General features: G+C 37.1%; 1 protein-coding gene across 1 annotated transcript in view; it reads left to right on the forward strand.

Annotated features, from left to right (window-relative positions):
* Nucleotides 1-11,294, forward strand: part of LOC149552308 (ubiquitin family protein) — a 96,236-nt gene extending 84,942 nt beyond the window's left edge. The window contains exons 3-6 of the mRNA XM_089787829.1: nucleotides 9,950-10,064; nucleotides 10,145-10,208; nucleotides 10,387-10,552; nucleotides 10,656-11,294. Of these exons, the coding sequence (XP_089643955.1) occupies nucleotides 9,950-10,064; nucleotides 10,145-10,208; nucleotides 10,387-10,552; nucleotides 10,656-10,898 (588 nt within the window). The 3' untranslated portion in view covers nucleotides 10,899-11,294. The remainder of the gene's footprint in view (nucleotides 1-9,949; nucleotides 10,065-10,144; nucleotides 10,209-10,386; nucleotides 10,553-10,655) is intronic.
* The last annotated feature ends 8,495 nt before the right edge of the window (nucleotides 11,295-19,789 follow it).

Consider the following 19,789-nt stretch of genomic DNA (forward strand, 5'->3'; position numbering starts at 1 on the left):
ACAGGTAGAGTTTGCTTATAATAACTCTGTAAATAGGAGTACTGGAAAATCACCATTTCAAATTGTATATGGGAATAGCCCAAGGACTGCACCAGAATTGAGGAAGATAGAACAAGGGGAGAGAACAAGTGCTGAAGCTGAGGAATTTGCTGAACACATCAAGCGTCTACATGAGGAGGTTCAAGCACACATTATCAAGATGAATCAAGAGTATAAAGCTAGGGCTGATGCAAGGAGAAGACATAAGGAATTCCAAGTAGGGGATCTTGTCATGGTGCACTTACGAAAAGAAAGATTTCCAGTTGGTACTTACAACAAGCTGAAAATGAAGAAATTTGGCCCCTGCAAAATTTTGAAGAAACATAACTCAGGAAATGCATATGAGGTGGAGCTGCTAGATGGTATTCACATTTCTCCCATTTTCAACATTGCAGATTTGACAGAGTATCATGATGATGGTGCTGATGAGGAGCTGGTTTTAGAGCCATGTCCAATTCCTGCTTCTAAGAAGGAGGAGATAGAAGACATTCTAGATCAACGTGTGGGTAGGACTACCAGAAACAGGCAGTATGAAGAGTATTTGGTAAAATGGAAAGGACGGCCGATCGAGGACTCAACTTGGATTTCAGCAGCTGAGGTTTCCCATTTGGGATTTCCTCTACCATCCATAAAGTGACAGGGTCACTTTTCAATCTACCCTGGGTGTTTGATGCAGGAGCATCCAGAGGTATAAGGGCAATCCTGTGTCACCCAAAAAAAAAATGTACTTAGACTTAGTTTCTGTTTTATGTCTTTACATTTTTGGATACCCATTTGGCTCAAATAAAGGTTCCAACTCTCATAGTTCAACTATCAGTGCATTTGAAAATCCCGAAAAAATAGGAGCATGCAATTTGGCCATCATTTTGGTGACCTAGAAGGTGTGACTTGGCTAGATGAAGGTAATTAAGATTTAGAGCATTCCAGAAAAAGAATCAGGTCAAAAGGCCCCACGATTTGAAAGTTATTGCAGTTTTTCGGGTTTTGGAGACCTCCTAAGAATGCTTCAAAGTCAGGTTTGGGGCATTAAATGACCTCGAAAAGGGTCAAAAAATGGGGGACGAGCGAAGCTTGTCCATAGGGCTATAGAGCGCTTCGAGAGCTTTCCGAAAATGTAAACGGTTCGTCAATCGGAGTTACGGTTCAAAAGTTATGCCTCTCGGAAGTTCGGCTACCGTTTCTGGATTCTTCTAGAATTGCACCGACTTCTAACGCAGCTTCCGGAACCTTCTATTTTGTCGGTGGATGCCTACTAGCACTTTCTAGAATGTACTCCTAGTCCTTAACCCTCCAAGGTCTATTTAAGGAGATTTCTGACATTGTAAAAGGCAGTTCGGATTGGAGCTTGAGAGGAGGTGCTAAAAGGAGAAATATTCTCCAGATTTATGCTATTGTAAGCCCGCAGGGCATGTTTTGAGTTTATTTTCTCTGCACTGTTTGTACCAGCATATTTTCTCAGTTAATATAATTCCCCCTTTCTATTGTGTCTATTCTGGTTTTTGGGTTGTGTCCCCATCATGTATTCTAATTTTATAGAACTCCTATCTACCATATCTCTTACATAATGGTAAGGAATTTCAGTATGCTTGGACCTATCATGAGAAACTGGATTCACTGAAAGCTTGATGGAACTCTGATTATCACAATGAATAATCGTAGGATTCATGGCTTGCCCAAATAATCCCACAAGTAACTTCCTTAGCCAGACTGCTTTTTGAGAGGCGGCTTCTGTGGAGCTCTGAGCTACTGAAGACTGCTTTCTGCATATCCAAGATATCATAGCTGATCCTAAACTGAAACAACATCCTGAAGTACTTTTTCTGTCTTTAACACTTCCATCCCAGTCTGAGTCGGTGAATCCATGCAAATCTAAAGCAACCTTCTCGTATTTGAGTCCAAAATTTAGAGCGCCTTGTAAGTATCTCATAATGTGCTTAACTGCAACTAGTTGAATCTCCGTTGGCTCACACATAAACTGACTTAAGGCATTAATTGCATAGCAAATATCCGGTCTTGTATTTACTAAGTACATAAGGGACCCAATCATCTGTTTGTAAAGAGTAGAATCTATGGAAGGTGATTCTGCTGCTACTTCCTTAAGTTTATGTAGATTAGTCTCCATTGGAGAAGACATAGGTTTGCAATTCCACATTCCAAATCTCTTCAAAATGTTTGATGTATACTTCCCTTGATTAAGTATGATACTGTCAGAATTATGCCATACTTCCAGTCATAGGAAGTAATGAAGAAGTCCCAAATCTTTCATTTCAAATTCTCTAGTTAGATATTTCTTGTGTTGATCTATGAGATGATCATCATCTGTTATTAGTAAATCATCAACATACAGTATTAGAATTACCATATCATCTTTATCTCTTATATAATATAGATTTGGATCAACATCATTTGTTGGAGAATCCTAAGCTGGTGAGATACTTATCAATTCTTTCATACTAGGCCCCGAGAGCCTGTTTAAGCCCATAGAGAGCTTTCTTGAGCCTGCAAAAAAAAGTGTTAGGATCATGAGTTTCAAATCCTTCAGGTTGCTCCAGATATACTTCTTCTGTAATCTTTCCATTTAGGAATGCTATTTTTACATTCATCTGATGTACTTTCCATCCCTTCGATGCTGCAATTGCTAAGACTGCTCTTACGGAGGTATATCTGGCAACAGGAGCAAAGGTTTCTTCATAATCAATCCCTTTCTTCTGAGAAAATCCTCTGGCTTCAAATCTAGCTTTATACTTTTCAATGCTACCGTTAGTAGCATGCTTTATTTTAAATATCCACTTGGAAGAAACAACAGATTTTCCCTTAGGTCTTGGAACAATTTCCCAAACATCATTTTTCATAATAGATTGCTATTCTTTTGTCATAGCTTCTTTCCAAGCTATCTGTTTAATAGCATCAGAAGGATTGGTTGGTTCTGTTTTGGAAGGTGCAGCAAAGTCTTGAGCTACCTCGATTGTTTTAATAGCCCAAAGTGGTCTTTTCTTTGAATTTTGAGTTTCTTCAAGGTTTAGATTGTGAATTTCATCTTCAATTTCTTCTAAGTTCTCCCGCTAGGACCCAGATTCATTATTTCTTTTAGAACTAGATAAAGGAGAAGGTTCTTCAGAACTTAGGGCTCTTTTGAATGCAAGATCTTCTTCAAAAATTACATTCCTACTAAGTTCGATACTTTTTTGTCCAGGTATGAAAATCCTATATGCCTTATGTGTTTCGCTATACCCTACAAAAATACTTTTCCTCCCAGAGGGTTCCAACTTGGTTCTCTTTTCTTTTGGAACATGGATATATACGAGATACCCAAAAATTCTAAGATGACTTATATTGGGTTTTACCTTAGTAAATGCTTCTTCAGGAGTTTTATCTTTAAGATAGGAGTGAGGGCTTCTGTTTTGAATATATGCAATAGTACAAGAGGCTTCTGTCCAAATATAATATTCTAGATTTTGATCAAAATCATAGCTCTAGCAGCTTCTATAATTGTCCTATTATTTCTTTTTGCTACCCCGTTTTGTTCTAGATTATAAGGAACAATGTCCTCCCTCTTAATCTCTGATTCTTTACAAAACCTTTTAAACAAGTCTGAGGTATATTCTCCTCCGTTATCAGTTCTAAGGGTTTTAATTTTATGCTCTGAAAAGTTTTCATTTAATGTTTTGAATTCCTTAAATCTCTTTAGGATTTCTTCTGATTCTTTGCATTTTAAGAAGTAAATCCATGTTTTTGTAGAGAAGTCATCTATGAACAAAATATAATACCAGATTCCTCCAAGAGAAGGAACAAACATAGGTCCACATAAATTTGAATGAATCAATTCCAAAACATTATTTGTTTTCCTAGTACTATCATGAAATGGACTTTTGGTGTTCTTACCCAGAGCGCACCCTTCGCATATGCTTGAGTGGTCTTTATTTAGTTTAGGTAATCCAGTAACCATCTTCTCCATAGTTCATAAGGTTTTGAAATTTAGATGCCTCAATCTTTTGTGCCATATTTCATTTACGTATGCAGCTTCATGAACTAAGGCTTAAATAGGTCGACTAGATTCTGTATTCAATTCATACAAGTATCCTTTTCTCTAACCAATCAACTTCGCTTTCTTGATTGAGGAGTTCTTTGCCCAAGTTAATACTTTGCCATCTATGAATGCAACATTATGCCCATCATCTTCAAGTGCTGTAATTGAGATTATATTTCTTTTAATCCCTGGTATGTAGAGTACACCTTTGAGAGGAAGAGTATTTCTTGTTTTTTAGTTTCAAGGTGCAATTTCCAATTCCTTCAATGGAGTGTGCAAAATTATCACCAATGGTAACTTCACCGTTCACCTTCTCTGATAAAGAGTCTAGTGTTTCTTTGTATCCCGTTATGTCTAGAAGAGTCACTATCAATTACCCATGCTTTATTTGAAATTTCATTTGATAGTGAGGAGTACAAAACACGGTTCTCAGGATCATAGTATCTTCTTCCCTACTGACATTTGTATAGTTTGCTTCTTGTTTAGAATTTTCAAGACAATTTGATCTGTAGTGTCTGAATTTCTCACATTTGAATCACTTTTTTTAGATAGATCTTTCTTGGGTTTCCCATTCTTTTGATTTCCCTTTTTCTTCTTGAAATGCTTCTTTTTGCCTTTATAGGAGTTTGTATTAAGAACATGAAGTTCTTCATCTTTTGTTTTCAGTTTCCCTCCTTTCTTTAGCTTTCTGGATTCTTTTTGAAGACACTTGTTCTTAAGTCTATTGAAGTCCGAAAGATTATCTTTGGCACTTATTCCTTGTGCAAATGTCTCCCATGAATCTGGGAATCCATCTATAGCCATTAGTATTAATTCTGTATCACTAATGATGGTTCCTATACTTGATAGTTCATCTCTAATGCTGGCAACCCTTAGGAAGTAAGAATTTATTGATTCTTCTTTCTTTATCTGAATGTGATTTAGTTGTCTTTTCAGTGTGAGAACCCTAGTTGCATTGTTTACCTCATATGCATTTCGTAATGTATTCATCATATCAAATGCAGTTTGATGTTTTGTAAGCATGGGTAAGATATCATTTTTTACTCCATCTAAAATGATTTGAATGGCTTTTCTATTTCCTCTGCTCTAGATAGATTTGTGAGGTTCAAATGGAGGTTGTTTGGATGCTCCATCAACAAATTGTTTTACATCATTCTCTTCAAGAATCATCATGATTTTGAATTTCCAGGGATCAAAGTGTTCTTTCCCATCAAACTTGTCCTTGAGTGTGATTGTGCATGCCATTGAAGATAGAAGATAGTTGCTAGATATTAATGAAGTCTGATAACTGAATTTTGCAGAGCCTAGGTTCGACTACTAGAGCTCTAATACCATGTAAAGATTCTGTAAATTCTGTATCCTTTGAATCAGACTTTAATTTCAGTCCTTGGTTGCTGAGAGTGGTCTTCTTAATAATCTGAATATTGAAGAAGTTGTCACTTATACTTCTAATCAGAATGTTATATATTTATGCAATAGATCAGTGGGATGATATTGCTTGAAGAAACAAACTTAATTGTGTAATGTGTGTCCTTCAAACTCTATTACTAACCTTCCTATATACCTGACTAAAGGACATGATACTTGAATGGGCATGTCTCTTGCCTAAGTTGGCCCATATGCCTCTTCCATAAATCGGCGATTTACATGGTTGGTTATCATTAATTACTAACACACACATAGTGTTTTAAATTAGTTTCAATAACATATAACCTTCTAGGAAGTCATTGTCTCATGAGAGGAAGGATACATATAAAGTCATATGTATTATATAGGATGAGAAGGTCAAGTGTGGTCTGCACTTTCAGACCTGTATCTTATCTTGGTTATATGCTTAACATTAAGGAATTTGGAAGGACATCCAAATGGGTTTGAGCTTGTTGCCCTTGCTACACTCACACTCCCTGAAGACCCTCTATGGCTTCCATACTTCTAGTTCTTGTTCTTTGAGTTTTTTTCTTCCAACTTTAATCCCTGCTATCAGTACTCCCACCATTCCCATTGTTGTTCATGACTTTATATTTATAAGAATGTCAAAGAGAGCTGCGATTTCAAAAGTAAAAGAAATAAACCCGTGCTGCCCTCCCTATGTGCTGGAAAACATGAAAAAATCCGAAACAAATACAAAATGAAAAACTTACCTCTAGTGGTGTGGATTTGATGCCCTAACCTCCTCTTTCAACTTTTGTTCACTCCTTGTGTTATCCTTAGATAAGATATAATTTATTTATGCCCAATGATTGACCACAAATGGGTCAAAGGGACTAGAGGAATAACAAAGGAAGAACAATCAAAAGTACCACTGAATGGTGACTAGGAACAGAGAGAGAGAGAGAGAGAGAGAGAGAGAGAGAGAGAGAGAGAGAACAAACCAAAACCTCAACAACCTAGAGGGGTGGGGGCTGGGTGGAAAGGGCAAGATGGTAACCCACCACGCCAAACATAGCTAATAAGCTGAAAAGACTAAGAAATACCTCCTAACATAAGGATACTATGTAGATGTAGTAGTGGTAGTGGGGTGATGCCGACTGTCTGTTGCCTCTGAAGGTGTCTCGAGATGGAAGAGGGAGTGGATTTGAGTCTCTATCTTTGTAAATAAGATCTCCGGGGTCTTACAGATCTAGGCTGACAAAGCAAGTCCAAGTGGCTTTTGGTGTTGCAAACTATATCCGGAAAGAAAGAGTTAATGAGTTGATATGATAAGGAGTGCTAGAAAGAGTGGTCCCACAAGCAAACAACCTCTTGAAAATAAAGAGCCACACAATGCTGACCCATGTACCTAAAGAAGGGCAAAATGGTACAAGACTTTGTGAAGAGACAATAGAGCATGTCATTGATCTCATACTAGATAGGACAATTGAAGATAAAATGCTCTACAAACTCCACGTCACCAAGAGTGCAAAGTTGACAAATCCTGTCGCCCCTCACCAACAAATGATTAGTCTCGATATAGAGATGATGGGAGCCAACTCTAAAAGACCCAAGATAAATCTTGAGGGAATACTATTAGTGACGGGAAGTATACGAAGAGTAGACAACGATACTGTCCTAAATCTCAAGGAAGTACTCAACATGAAAAGCTATCTTCGGTTGAAGCCCCCCATGAGGGCTGACCTAAGTAGTGTGAATGTACTATCTATAGATGTCATCTTTGATGCATTTGTTGAGGTTTTGCTTGGTAAGGAGAAGGTAGAGAGGGGCATTCAAAGAGTACTGAAACAGGGGAAGGTGGTCGATCAAAATCCCAATAGTACTTAGGAGGGAAGAGGCCACAACCAACCACTTGCGAGACTGATTGGAAGGAGCAGCAAAGAGAGCAAGGGGCTCAGACAAATAGTAGGTGAGGTATGGATATCATAGGCGACCCTTCTCGAAGTCAGCAAAGCCATGAAGACGGTGAAGGAACCAGACAAGGTCAAGCATGAAAGGGTGTGCTCCAAACTCAGCAAGAACAATATTGTGAGGTGTGGATTGTCTGCATCTGATAAACTGCTAGACAAGAAGGATCTAGACCCGCTCAATAGAGGCCCTATCAAACTCCAGAAGAGAAGGCTCCCAAACCACAAAACCATAAAGAACTGTGAGACGCACAAGAGTGTCAAGAAGTGTCATCTTGGACAAGATGTCCTAGAAGCGATGTCTGAAGCATTGGCTGTCAAGAAGAGCAGTGGAATTGAACCCTTTGTAGATAGACAACTTCAAAGCAGGCCTCAAGCTGAAATGAGGACTAGAGAACTTGACCCCTAAGTAGGTATAAGCTGAATCAATCTCAATCTCGAAACTCTTAGAAGTGAAGTGAAGATGGGAATTCTCAAGGCAATTAAATACCATTACCTTCGTCTGGTGATCCTCAATGATAGTGCGAAGAGTGAAGATGTGGTCCATAGTCTGGTGATCCTATCTGAAACTTGTGCCCTTTGGCTCTAGCCTTCCACTAATCAAGCTTGCTAGAAAGAAGGATACGAAGGGTCGTAGTATACAACTTTGGGAAAGTGTGGCCGGTTAGAATAGTTCTGTAGTTACCAGGATTTAGAGGTCAGGCCCGCCTTATGGATCAGATGGATCATATGATAGGACCAAGAGGGAGGGCACCCCAAACAAACCGTATGATCAAATTCAGTGACTATTGACCCATGTAAAGTAGAAGTAGAAGATAAGACAAAAAACATTTAGGATAAATATGCATAATATAAAAATAAGCATACAAAATCACAATGACCATGATTTTGATGTCATAAAGATTGGAAATCTTGGTGCACTACAGGGTTACAACTTACATGGAAACATCAGACTGATGTTTTTATGTAGCCAAGGGTTTTTGTACAACTTGACAGAATGATAAAATGTTATGAAGGTGATAAAACGTTATGAAGACAAAGATGAGCTACACAAAATACCTTCTCTCTTCTAGTAATGAGACTTTGAAAAAATGAAACTATAACATTGACAGACTCATCAAGAAAGTAAAGATATGAGAGCCTAAATCAGCATTAAATTCAAACCATTTAGCCAAGAAAACAGATTATTTCTTTCCATATAACTACTTTACAAGGCTATCACTGGAGAAAAAGATACAGACCATCAGATGTTCTTTGGACAAAATAACTAACCAGACTTCACAATGATAATTTCGTTGTGCAGACAAGTAGACAAAAAATTAAACCATGATAATGTAGATATAGAATATGAACTATACACAAGCAGCAAAGATATAAGCTCAAAATATAGACCATTTACCAGTCATAACAGTAATATAATCTAGTTGGATGTAAGCCTCACCAAAACAAATTAAGGTTTGATATTGTTAATCTTGTTAATTTTAACTGAAAGATTGCAGATTAGAAATTTTAGCATTTGACATCAAGTAGACAAAAAATAAAACCATGTGTGACAGTGTATTGACATTATTTACAGAAATGGTAGCATCTAATATAGATAGCATTCAACCATTTTAAAATAGACGCAAAATTTGAACATCAAGTGAAGATATAGCCTCGAAATATAGACCATTCACTTGTCATAAAATTAAAATACTCTTTGGATGAAAGCCCAATAAAAATGAGATTGTATCTTGTTAAGTTAAATTGAAAGATCCCTGTGATATACACATTGAAAATTTTGTTTATCAATTTATTCATCTTTGTATGCATCGGTGGAGTTTTGTGTAAATACTAATTTATGATGTCACATTATAGAATGTATTTGCAGCAGTTTTACAGCAAAAAATTGTCCATCTTTGACTCAAATGCATCACTTCTCTACTCCTTGCGTATTTGCAACTAGTTGTGCCTTCTATGTGTGTCCCAACAAGCTCCCATTTATAGTTGTGCCCTAAAAATAATCCACAAACACACTATTCATAAAATATTTCACCATTTTGGAAGTTTGAGGTTTCACAAGTTGGCAAGAGATCTCAGATGCAATTTAAATGCAAAGGAAATGATTTAAATTATAATTAACTATTTTGTAAAAAGATGGGATTTTATAATGGAGGAAAAGTTGTCTGTGGCGAAGATTTGTTAAAAAACAGAGTATAATCAGGACTTTTTTGGAGCTTTTTGCTTCTTTGTGTTCAAGGACATATAATGACATCATGATCATTGTCACAACTTTGTAAGACTAGTAATACAGGATTGTTCCTTTTCATTCTATTATGTTCAATAGGAGGATTTCAGTCTGTGTTTCTGCCAATGTACTTTAGTGTAATTATTCATTGATTTTTATTGACACATGAATGTAGTTCTTTGAAACCAGCTAACTTCTTTAGTAGGCAATGTGGTGATTTTGCTTGGCATTGCCAAGTTATTCCCTATTCTTGGATTCATCTGTCCATTTAGGAAATCGATATTTGTTGTAACATTTAAAAAATACATGGGATGACAGATCAAACTACTTAATCCATGTCGTGAAGGCAAGAAGCTACTTGTGTTGGATATTGACTACACATTATTTGATCATCGATCTACAGCTGAAAATCCAATGGAGTTGATGCGTCCTTGTAAGTGAGAATAAGGGTGATGCTATTTGATTTTGTTTAACTTATGAATTGAGGTTTCATTTCATGGATTGTTTTGGCAGATCTCCATGAATTTTTGACATCTGCCTATGCGGAATATGATATAATCATATGGTCTGCAACCAGGTCAGGAATGTTTTTAATTATAGTGCCTCATTAACAAGAACAAGATGTTTATTGGTCTATCGAATTCCCTACATGCAAGTTATGCTCTACTTTTAGATATGTGGGTAGATTTTTGATTTTCTTATTTCATTATTTTCTGTTGTCAAATTGCCAATCATTTATTGTTTTCTGCCTCTAGCATGAAGTGGGTTGAGGTTAAGATGGAGCAGCTTAGGGTACTCAATAACCCCAATTACAAAATTACAGCACTTCTTGATCATCTAGCAATGATTACTGTGCAATCTGATTCACATGGTGTCTTCGATTGCAAGCCTCTTGGACTAATTTGGGCATTGTTTCCCAAGGTGCTATATGTTACATTTTTAGCTCATGTCATATTTGGATTTTATTAGGATTAGTGAACTGGGATTTTAATTTAATCTACTACATATTGCAATGCTTTTGCAGTACTACAATCACCAAAACACTATCATGTTTGATGACCTTAAGCGGAACTTTGTCATGAATCCACAGAATGGGCTTGCAATAAGACCTTTTCGTAAAGCTCATTTGAATCGAGGTACTGATGAAGAATTGGTTAAACTCACACAGTATTTATTGGCTATAGCAGAGTTGGATGATCTGAACCATCTTGATCATAAAAAATGGGAGTCATTCATTGAACAAGTGAAAAGGCCCAGGCATGCATAAGCAATTTGGCATATCAACCACAAATTGAGGAAATGATCTACTAATGCTTATTTGTGATATTTTCATTGACAATATCTGTTGAAATGTAAATTTATTATAATCGCTAATATGCCATTACTTCCAATTATAAATTATTAATGAAAACTTATACAGTATTGCATTACTTCTCATTCTCTCTTTTGGATGAGCTGTGTAATTGGTATCAAGAATATATTGACTGATGCCACAGGTTGATTGTCTTTACTAAATATTCCCTCGAGCTACCAGGAATCAAGGAGTTTGTCAAGACGACAAATTTTAAGCAAGAAAATGATTTGTTTGCACGAGTCTTCAAGTTTATACTAACTGCTAAAAGTAAAGGGTTTTTAATAATTAATACAATACGGTCCTTAAGTATTTGTTTGTTATAGGATTCACTGTTGTTTATTGTCCCTGCAGATCTTTAAATTGATAAATGTAGCTGTAAATCATGGAGTTATTGCATTTGGAATTGATTGAGATGGATTATACCTGATTTATGTTGATGTGATGAGGGGAGAGATTTTACTTACCATATAATTAGGCTACACCAAAAACATAAGAACATATCATTGCAATAATAATTGTTATAATAAGGGTTCATGCCTTTAATTTCAATATCTCATTGTCAAACGTATGAATTCATGATTAGATGCTTTATCCATTGACGATTTCTGTAAATCGGTGATGCTCAAATTGCAAGACATCATTGTCATAACTGGTATATCTAGGCATTTGGCACAGCCATGGCTGATGGTGAGCAAGAAGTATGGCAATTTCATTATTTGTATGTTAATGTCTGTACTTACCTTTAAACTTATTTGTAGCAAGGAACAAGCACTGGAGCTCCTATTTATGAATCTTGTGTGGAAAAATTATTGCATCATTTGCGATGGTTTAAACTGGTTCCTTTACTTCCCACTTGGAAATGTGTAGCAAGGAAGCAAACACTGAAATGCTTATATATGTACCTTTGGTATTTTAGGAAAATTATTTTGTTACAATGGTTTAAATTTCAATCTTTATTGTTAGGAAAATGTTGTCATTGCAATGATTTTAATGGTGTCTTCACTTACCTCTAAACATAATATTTGAAACAAAGAAGCAAGCACTGGAATGTTTACATACAAATCTTTTGCATTATTGGGAAATTATCGAGTCATTGCAATGGTTTAAATATGAATCTTTATTTTGGAATTGTGGCACAACATAGTATTGTATGTTATGACCTGATTTGCCCATTTACTCTATGTATTAGTTTAGTGAGGATGCTGCTAGATTTTGTTCAAATTAGTAAAGGTTTATGTTATAACTTAATAAGTTTCTTTATTTGCAAGTATGAATTGAAATTAGTGAAGGATTATGTGATAATAAGATTCTTTATTTGTAAGTATGATTTGATGATGTACCCTATTATGTAACTTATCGAGTTATTATATGTGACATTTGCCATTGGCTAAATTTGCAGGTCTAAATAGGTGCTTCCATATTTTATATTTCAACATATACCCAAAGCTATATTGTGTAGATTGTTTTCTATATTTTTATGAAGGTTGCAAGTCGGTATTGGGGCTTCCCTTCTTCATCATATATAACAACTTGACACTTTCTTTGAGAGAAAGAGAAAAGTTTCAAGGTGTGAAAATTAACACTATTGTAGTCGCTGATTATTAATCTCCTATCCTAAACGATTTAAACTACTGGAAATAAATTTCCAACTAATATCGAAAAATAATACAATTACAACTTCACCAATAAAAATACGAAAAGAAATTCACAACACAATGAACACTTTCAGACAAATTGTCTTTGGAAAAATCCCCAAGGGAAAACCAATTCTACAGATGAGGAGTGTTATTAAACTTAAACAAATCAAGAGATACAAAATTCTTTGCCTCTCACTGGTAGAACTTTGACAAGCTCATAATTGCTCTCGTTGATATTCCCCATTGCTATTCCCACGTTAACATTGTGCCCTTGTTAACGTTGCAAGACAATTTTTTATCAATGCAAAATGCTTATCCAAAAACTTGTCTATCCAAATGACCTAATGACCCCTTTTTATACTACTTTGTTGGAAAACCAATGGCCAAAATTAAATCAAATCAACGATTAAGATTAAGACAACTCAACAGCCAATAATAGAATTGGTTGCAAGGTGTCCAAAAGGGAATCACTAAATTAGTACATAATTATCCTCACATAACAAACATTTAGTAATTCTCGGCAAGTGGACAAACAACTGTCCAAACTACCCATAACTAATGTCCAAGCTACCCATAAATACTACTGCTATTTTCGAGTTAGAAGTATCAGCTGTCCAACTAACAATAATTAACACTCCCTCTTAGCGAGGAAGCTGTTCTGCATGACACCCATCTTATCTTTGAAGAAGATAAATTTGGCTTTCCCCAAAGCCTTCGTCAGAATGTCTGCTACTTGCTCTTCTGTAGGTATGTATTGTAGCTGAACAATACCTTGTACACAATCTCTGATGAAGTGATATTTGATATCTATATGTTTAGACCTATCATGAAACACTAGATTCTCAGACAACTTGATGCAATTTTGATTGTCACAATGTATCATAGTAGTTTCAACCTTTTGACCAAACAAGGCTACTAACAACTTCTGAAGCCAAATAGCTTTACATGTCACCATGCTAGGTGCTATGTATTCTACTTTTGCTAAACTTAGAGCCACAGATTTTTGCTTTCTGCTAAATCAAGATACAACTCTTGATCCCAAACTAAAACAACATCATGAAATGCTCCTTTTGTCCATTGTACTACCTACCCAATCTGCATCAGTATAGCCTATCAACTTGATACTTTCACCTCAAACATATCTAATCCCATACTCAATTGTACCATGCAAGTAACACAATACATGTTTGGTCATTGTCCAATGCATTCTCTTTGGTTCAACGATGAACTAACTAAGAGTGTTTACTGCAAATGCTATATTTGGCCTAGTGTTGACCAAAAACATAAGCGAACCAATCAACTGCCTATATAAGGTGGGATGTACATCCTTCTCTTTAGATGTATCTACTTTCCTCCACTTCGTGATCATTGGTGTAGACATGGCTTTGCAATCCTCCATCTTAAATCTCTTCAAAATTTCAGTGCAATATTTCCCTTGACCAAGGAAAATCTCTCCATTAGTCTGCCATACCTCCATGCCTAGAAAGTCCCAAATCCTTTATCTCAAACTCTTTATCAAGGTGCCTCTTGCAATCCTCTATGAGCCCTAGTGAACTTGTAAGAAACAAGTTGTCTGCATAAAGAACAAGAATGAGAATCTCACCCCCAACCACCAAGTAGTAGAGGTTAGCATCCACTTCACTCTTCACAAAGCTCATTCCTTGCAACTATGTATCAATGCGCTCATACCATGCTCTATAGAGCCTATTTGAGTCCGTACAAGGCTTTCTTTAATTTGCACACACGGGTCTCTTTACTGTGTGCTATAAAGCCTTCTGGTTGCTCTATGTATACCTCCTCCTTTAACTCACCATTAAGGAATGCTGTCTTGACATCCAGTTGATAGATCTGCCATCCCATCTGTGCTACAAATGAGATCACAACTCTTATAGAAGTATACCTGGCCACTGGAGCAAATGTCTCCTCGTAGTCTATTCCCTCTTGAGAGAACCCCTTGGCCACGAACCTTGCCTTTTATTTCTCGATGCTACCATTTGCACCATGCTTTATTGTATAGATCCAATGTGATCAAACTATTGCTCTATCTATTGGTCTAGGAACTACCTCCCACACATCATTCTACATTATTGAGGAATACTCCTCAACCATAGCATCTCGCCATACTTGATGCTTTGTAGCCTCTTAATAGCTAGAAGGCTCACTATCTACCAACTGACTAACTATGCCACATAGTCATTGAACTTGGCTAGTTGTCTCTGTTGTCTAGTACTCTTCCTAGGAGCTCCCACAAACTTTTAAGTATCCCTTTGTGTATCTGGATCGTCATGGTTTTTGCTGCCAACTGTAGAGGATGAAATGTCAACCTCTAAATCCTCTAGATGCATATCTTGTTGCACCTGCTGCTCCGTACTTTGTGAATATTCACTATCTAGGCCTACACTTGTATTGGTAATTGTACTTTGAGCTTTGCTACCCTTGGCTTGGCCTTGGAGCTTCTGTTGGTTGCTCACTTTGATCATCTGTAGGCAAATCTCTAGATCTCCTGAATGCCTTGTACTCCATGAACTTGACATCATGTCTGACAATAATCCTTTTAGTCCCTGGAATGAAAATCCTATATGCCTTTGAGGTCTCACTGTACCCAACAAAGTACCCCCTCTCTACAGTCTGATCTAACTTCGTATGTGTATCTCCAGTAATATGACAATATGCCAAACTCCTGGAAATCCTAAAGTGACCAACATCTGGCTTCTTCCCTGTGAAAGCCTCCTTTGCTATCATCTTCCCTAACACCTTGTGTGGAACTCTATTTTGAATGTAGACTAGTGTACTACACGCCTCTGCCCATAAGTAACGGGGCATGTCCTTGTCATGCAACATAGCCCTTGCTGCCTCTAATATAGAACTATTCTTCCTCTTAGCAACTCCATTTTGTTGTGGATTGTAAGGAACAATACACTCTCTCTTGATTCCTTTTGTAGTACATAACTCTTGGAAGACATTCCCTTTGTACTCACCTTTACTATCTGACTGAAGAACCTTTCTCTTCCTTCTTGTTGAATTTTCCACAAGAGCCTTGAACTCTTGGAATCAATTGAAAGCCTCATCGTTGGTCTTCAAGAAGTATATCTAGGTCTTCCTGGAGAAATCATCAATAAAAGTAACATAGTACTTGTATCCTCTAGAGATTTCGTTGAATGTACTAGATCAAGAACACCCTCAGATCTTGTGTCACTCCTTGGAAAAGATGTTTTTGCTAAATTCCCCAACACACATCCCTTACATACATCATCATGCTCTGTGCTTACCTCTAGCACACCTGTCACTATCTCACGAAGCAATTTAAGTGCTCCATGATGAATATGGCCCATCCTCCTATGCCATAGCTCTCCAAGATCTCTAGGATTACTGCTACTCATGAGTGCCTTAAGAGTATCAAACTGCAATCTATAAAGGCGACCACTCCTAACTCCAATAGTTATGGGTGATTTCCAATCCTTGTGCTTAATCAACACATTTGTTCCTCTAAAGAGTACATTATACCCACATCCTAAAGAACAAATATAGAAATCAAATTCATACCTAAGCCTAGCACATGGAACACATCATGAAGTGGAATTATCTTTCTATTCTCCCTCTAAAACTGAATAGTCCCTTTCCCAACTGGGTTGAGTTTGGACAAGTTTCCCATTGATATCTGGATGTTGGTGTCCTCCTTGTAACTGATAAGTACTCTCTAACTCTTGTCATATGAAATGATGCCCCACTATCTATATACCAAACACATTGTGAGTTTGAGCTAACCATACAAGCTATGAGTGCAAACTCATCTTCAATTCTACTGGAGAGCTCTTCCAAACTTGTTGAAGTTGCCACCTGCTTCTTACCCTTCTTCCTCCCTGGGCAATCACTAACATAGTGGCCAAACTCATGCATCCAAAGCACTTGACCTTAGAAAGGTCCTTCTTCTCACTTTGTGAATTCGATCCTTTGCTAGATTCCTTCTTTGCTTTCTCTTTACCCGCTAGGGCAATGTTTTCCTATTCCACCTCACTTTTCTGACTCTTGTTGGTCCCATTGACAAGACTTAGTCTAAACTCCTCCTGAGTGAAATCAATCCACAGTCGATCTCAACTCAGTAAAGTATCTCGTCCACTGATAACTTGAACAAAGAAACTCCATTGTTTAGTAAACCAATTTAGGGCTATTCTAACTAGCTTGTCATCACTAGGACTATCTCCAACAGCTGCTAACTCGTCCTTGACAAGTCTAAGCCTGGTGAGGTAACTTGTAACGTCTTCTCCCTGGTTCCTCTGGGTATTCTTTAGCTTCTCTCTTAGAATCATCTTCCTATTAGTTGTAGCATTCTAGTACAAATTTAGAATTGCGTCCCACATTTTATTTGCTGTATCTAGCTTTGAGATATGTGGAACAATATGATCCTTGACACCATCAAGGATGATCCTCCTCGCCTTGGCATCATCCTTTTTATGTGCTACAATATTTTTTGCATCCGTTGGTACAGGTACAACACTGGTAGCATGATCCTGGATACCATTTTCTTCCAACAATAAAGAAATTTTGGCCTTCCAGACACCAAAATTCAAGGCACCATCCAATCTATCCTGATCTCTCAAACTAGCTGAAGCCATCCCAAGGGATTAAATCAATAATAAATCTAAAGAGATCAAAATTTCTTTCTTAGGGAAAAACTCTTCTACCCTACACAATGCTCTGATACTATATGAAAATTAACACTATTGCAGTCACTGATTATTAATCTCCTATCCTAAACAATTATTAAACTGCTGGAAATAAATTCGCAATTAATATCAAAAAATAATACAACAACAACTTCACCAAAAAAAATACGGAAATAAATTCACAACATAATGAACACAATATTTTTAGACAAATTGTCCCTGGAAAAACCCCTAAGGGAAAACTAGTTCTACAGATGAGGAATTATATTAAACTTTAGCAAATCAAGAGATACAAAATTCCTTGCCTCTCACTGGTAGAACTCCAGCAACCTCGTAATTTCTCCCGTTGATATTCCCCACTGCTATTCTCATGCTAACACTGTGCCCTTGCTAACACTGCAAGACAATTTGCTATCACTACAAAATACTTCTCCAAAAACTTGTCTATCCAAATGACCCAATGACCCCTTTTTATACTACTATGTTGGAAAACCAACAACCAAAATCAAATCAAATCAACGACTGAGATTAAGACAACTCAACAACCAATAATAGAATTGGTTGCAAGGTGTCCAAAAGGGAATCACTAAATTAGTAAATAATTATCCTTGCATAACGACCATTTACTAATTCTCGGCAAGTGGACAAACAACTATCCAAACTACCCATAACTAATGCTGTTATTTTTAGGTAGGGACAAATAGCTATCCAAGCTACCCATAAATACTAATGCTATTTTCAGGTCAAAAATATCAATTGTCCAACTAACAATAATTAACACTCCCTCTTAGTGAGAAAGCTATTCTGCATGACACCCATCTTATCTTTGAAGAAGATAAATTTGGCCTTCCTTAAAGCTTTTGTCAGAATGTCCACTACCTGCTCTTCTATAGGTATGTATTGTAGCTGAACAATACCTCGTTGTACAGAATCCCTGATGAAGTGATATATGATATCTATATGTTTAGACCTATCATGAAACACTGAATTCTCATACAACTTGATTCAACTTTGATTGTCACAATGTATTATAGTAGTCTCAACCTTCTGACCAAACAAGGCTACTAACAAATTCTGAAGCCAAATAGCTTTACATGTTGCCATGCTAGGTGCTATGTATTCTGCTTCTCCTGAACTTAGAGCCATAGACTTCTACTTCCTACTAAACCAAGATACAACTCATGATCCCAAATTGAAACAACACCTTGAAGTGCTCCTTTTGTTTGTTGTACTTTCTGCCCAATCTGCATTAGTATAGCCTATCAACCTGATACCTTCATCTCAAACATATTTGATCCCATGCTCAACTGTACCATGCAAGTAACACAATACATGTTTGGCCGTCGTCCAATACATTCTCTTTGGTTCAACCATGAACTGACTAAGCTTATTGCAAATGCTATATTTGGCCTAGTGTTGACCAAAAACATAAGCGAACCAATCAACTGCCTATATAAGGTGGGATGTACATCCTTCTCTTTAGATGTATCTACCTTCCTCCAATTCATGATCATTGGTGTAGACATGGCTTTGCAATCCTCCATCCTAAATCTCTTCAAGATTTCAGTACAATATTTCCCTTGCCCAAGGAAAATCTCTCCATTAGTCTGTCATACCTCCATGCCTAGAAAGTAGTGCATAAGTCCCAAATCTTTCATCTCAAACTCTTTATCAAGGTCCCTCTTGCAATCCTCTATGAGCCCTAGTGAACTTGTAAGAAACAAGTCTTCCACATAAAGAACAAGAATGAGAATCTCACCCCCAACTGCCAAGTAGTAGAGGTTAGCATCCGCTTCACTCTTCACAAAGCCCGTTCCCTGCAAGTATGTATCAATGCGCTCATACCATGCTCTAGGAGCTTGCTTGAGTCCATACAAGGCTTTCTTTAATCTACACACATGGGTCTCTTTGCTGTGTGCTACAAAACCTTCTGGTTACTCAATGTATACCTCCTCTTTTAACTCACCATTAAGGAATGCTGTCTTGACATCCATTTGATAGATCTGCCATCCCATCTATGCTGCAAATGGGATCACAGCTCTTATAGAGGTATACCTAGCAACTAGAGCAAATGTTTCCTCGTAGTCTATTCTCTCCTGAGAGAACCCCTTGGCCATGAACCTTGCCTTGTATTTCTTGAAGCTACCATCTGCATCGTGCTTTATCTTATAGATCCAGCATGATCTAACTACTGCTCTATCTATTGGTCTAGGAACTACCTCCCACACATGATTCTGCATTATTGAGGAATACTCCTCAACCATAGCATCTCGCCATACCTAATGCTCTGCAACCTCCTGATAGAATGCTCAGTATCTACCAACTTACTAACTAATGCCACATAGTTATTGAACTTGGCTTGTTGTCTCCGTTGTCTAGTACTCTTCTTAGGAGCTCCCACAAACTCCTAAGTTTCCCTTTATGTATCTGGAACCTCATGGTTCCTGTTGCCAACTATAGAGGATGAAATTTCAACCTCTAAATCCTCTAGATACATATCTTG

Source organism: Cupressus sempervirens, chromosome 6 (genome assembly GCF_028749045.1).
Source record: "Cupressus sempervirens isolate cs-2001-9-10 chromosome 6, ASM2874904v1, whole genome shotgun sequence".
Classification (NCBI taxonomy): domain Eukaryota; kingdom Viridiplantae; phylum Streptophyta; class Pinopsida; order Cupressales; family Cupressaceae; genus Cupressus; species Cupressus sempervirens.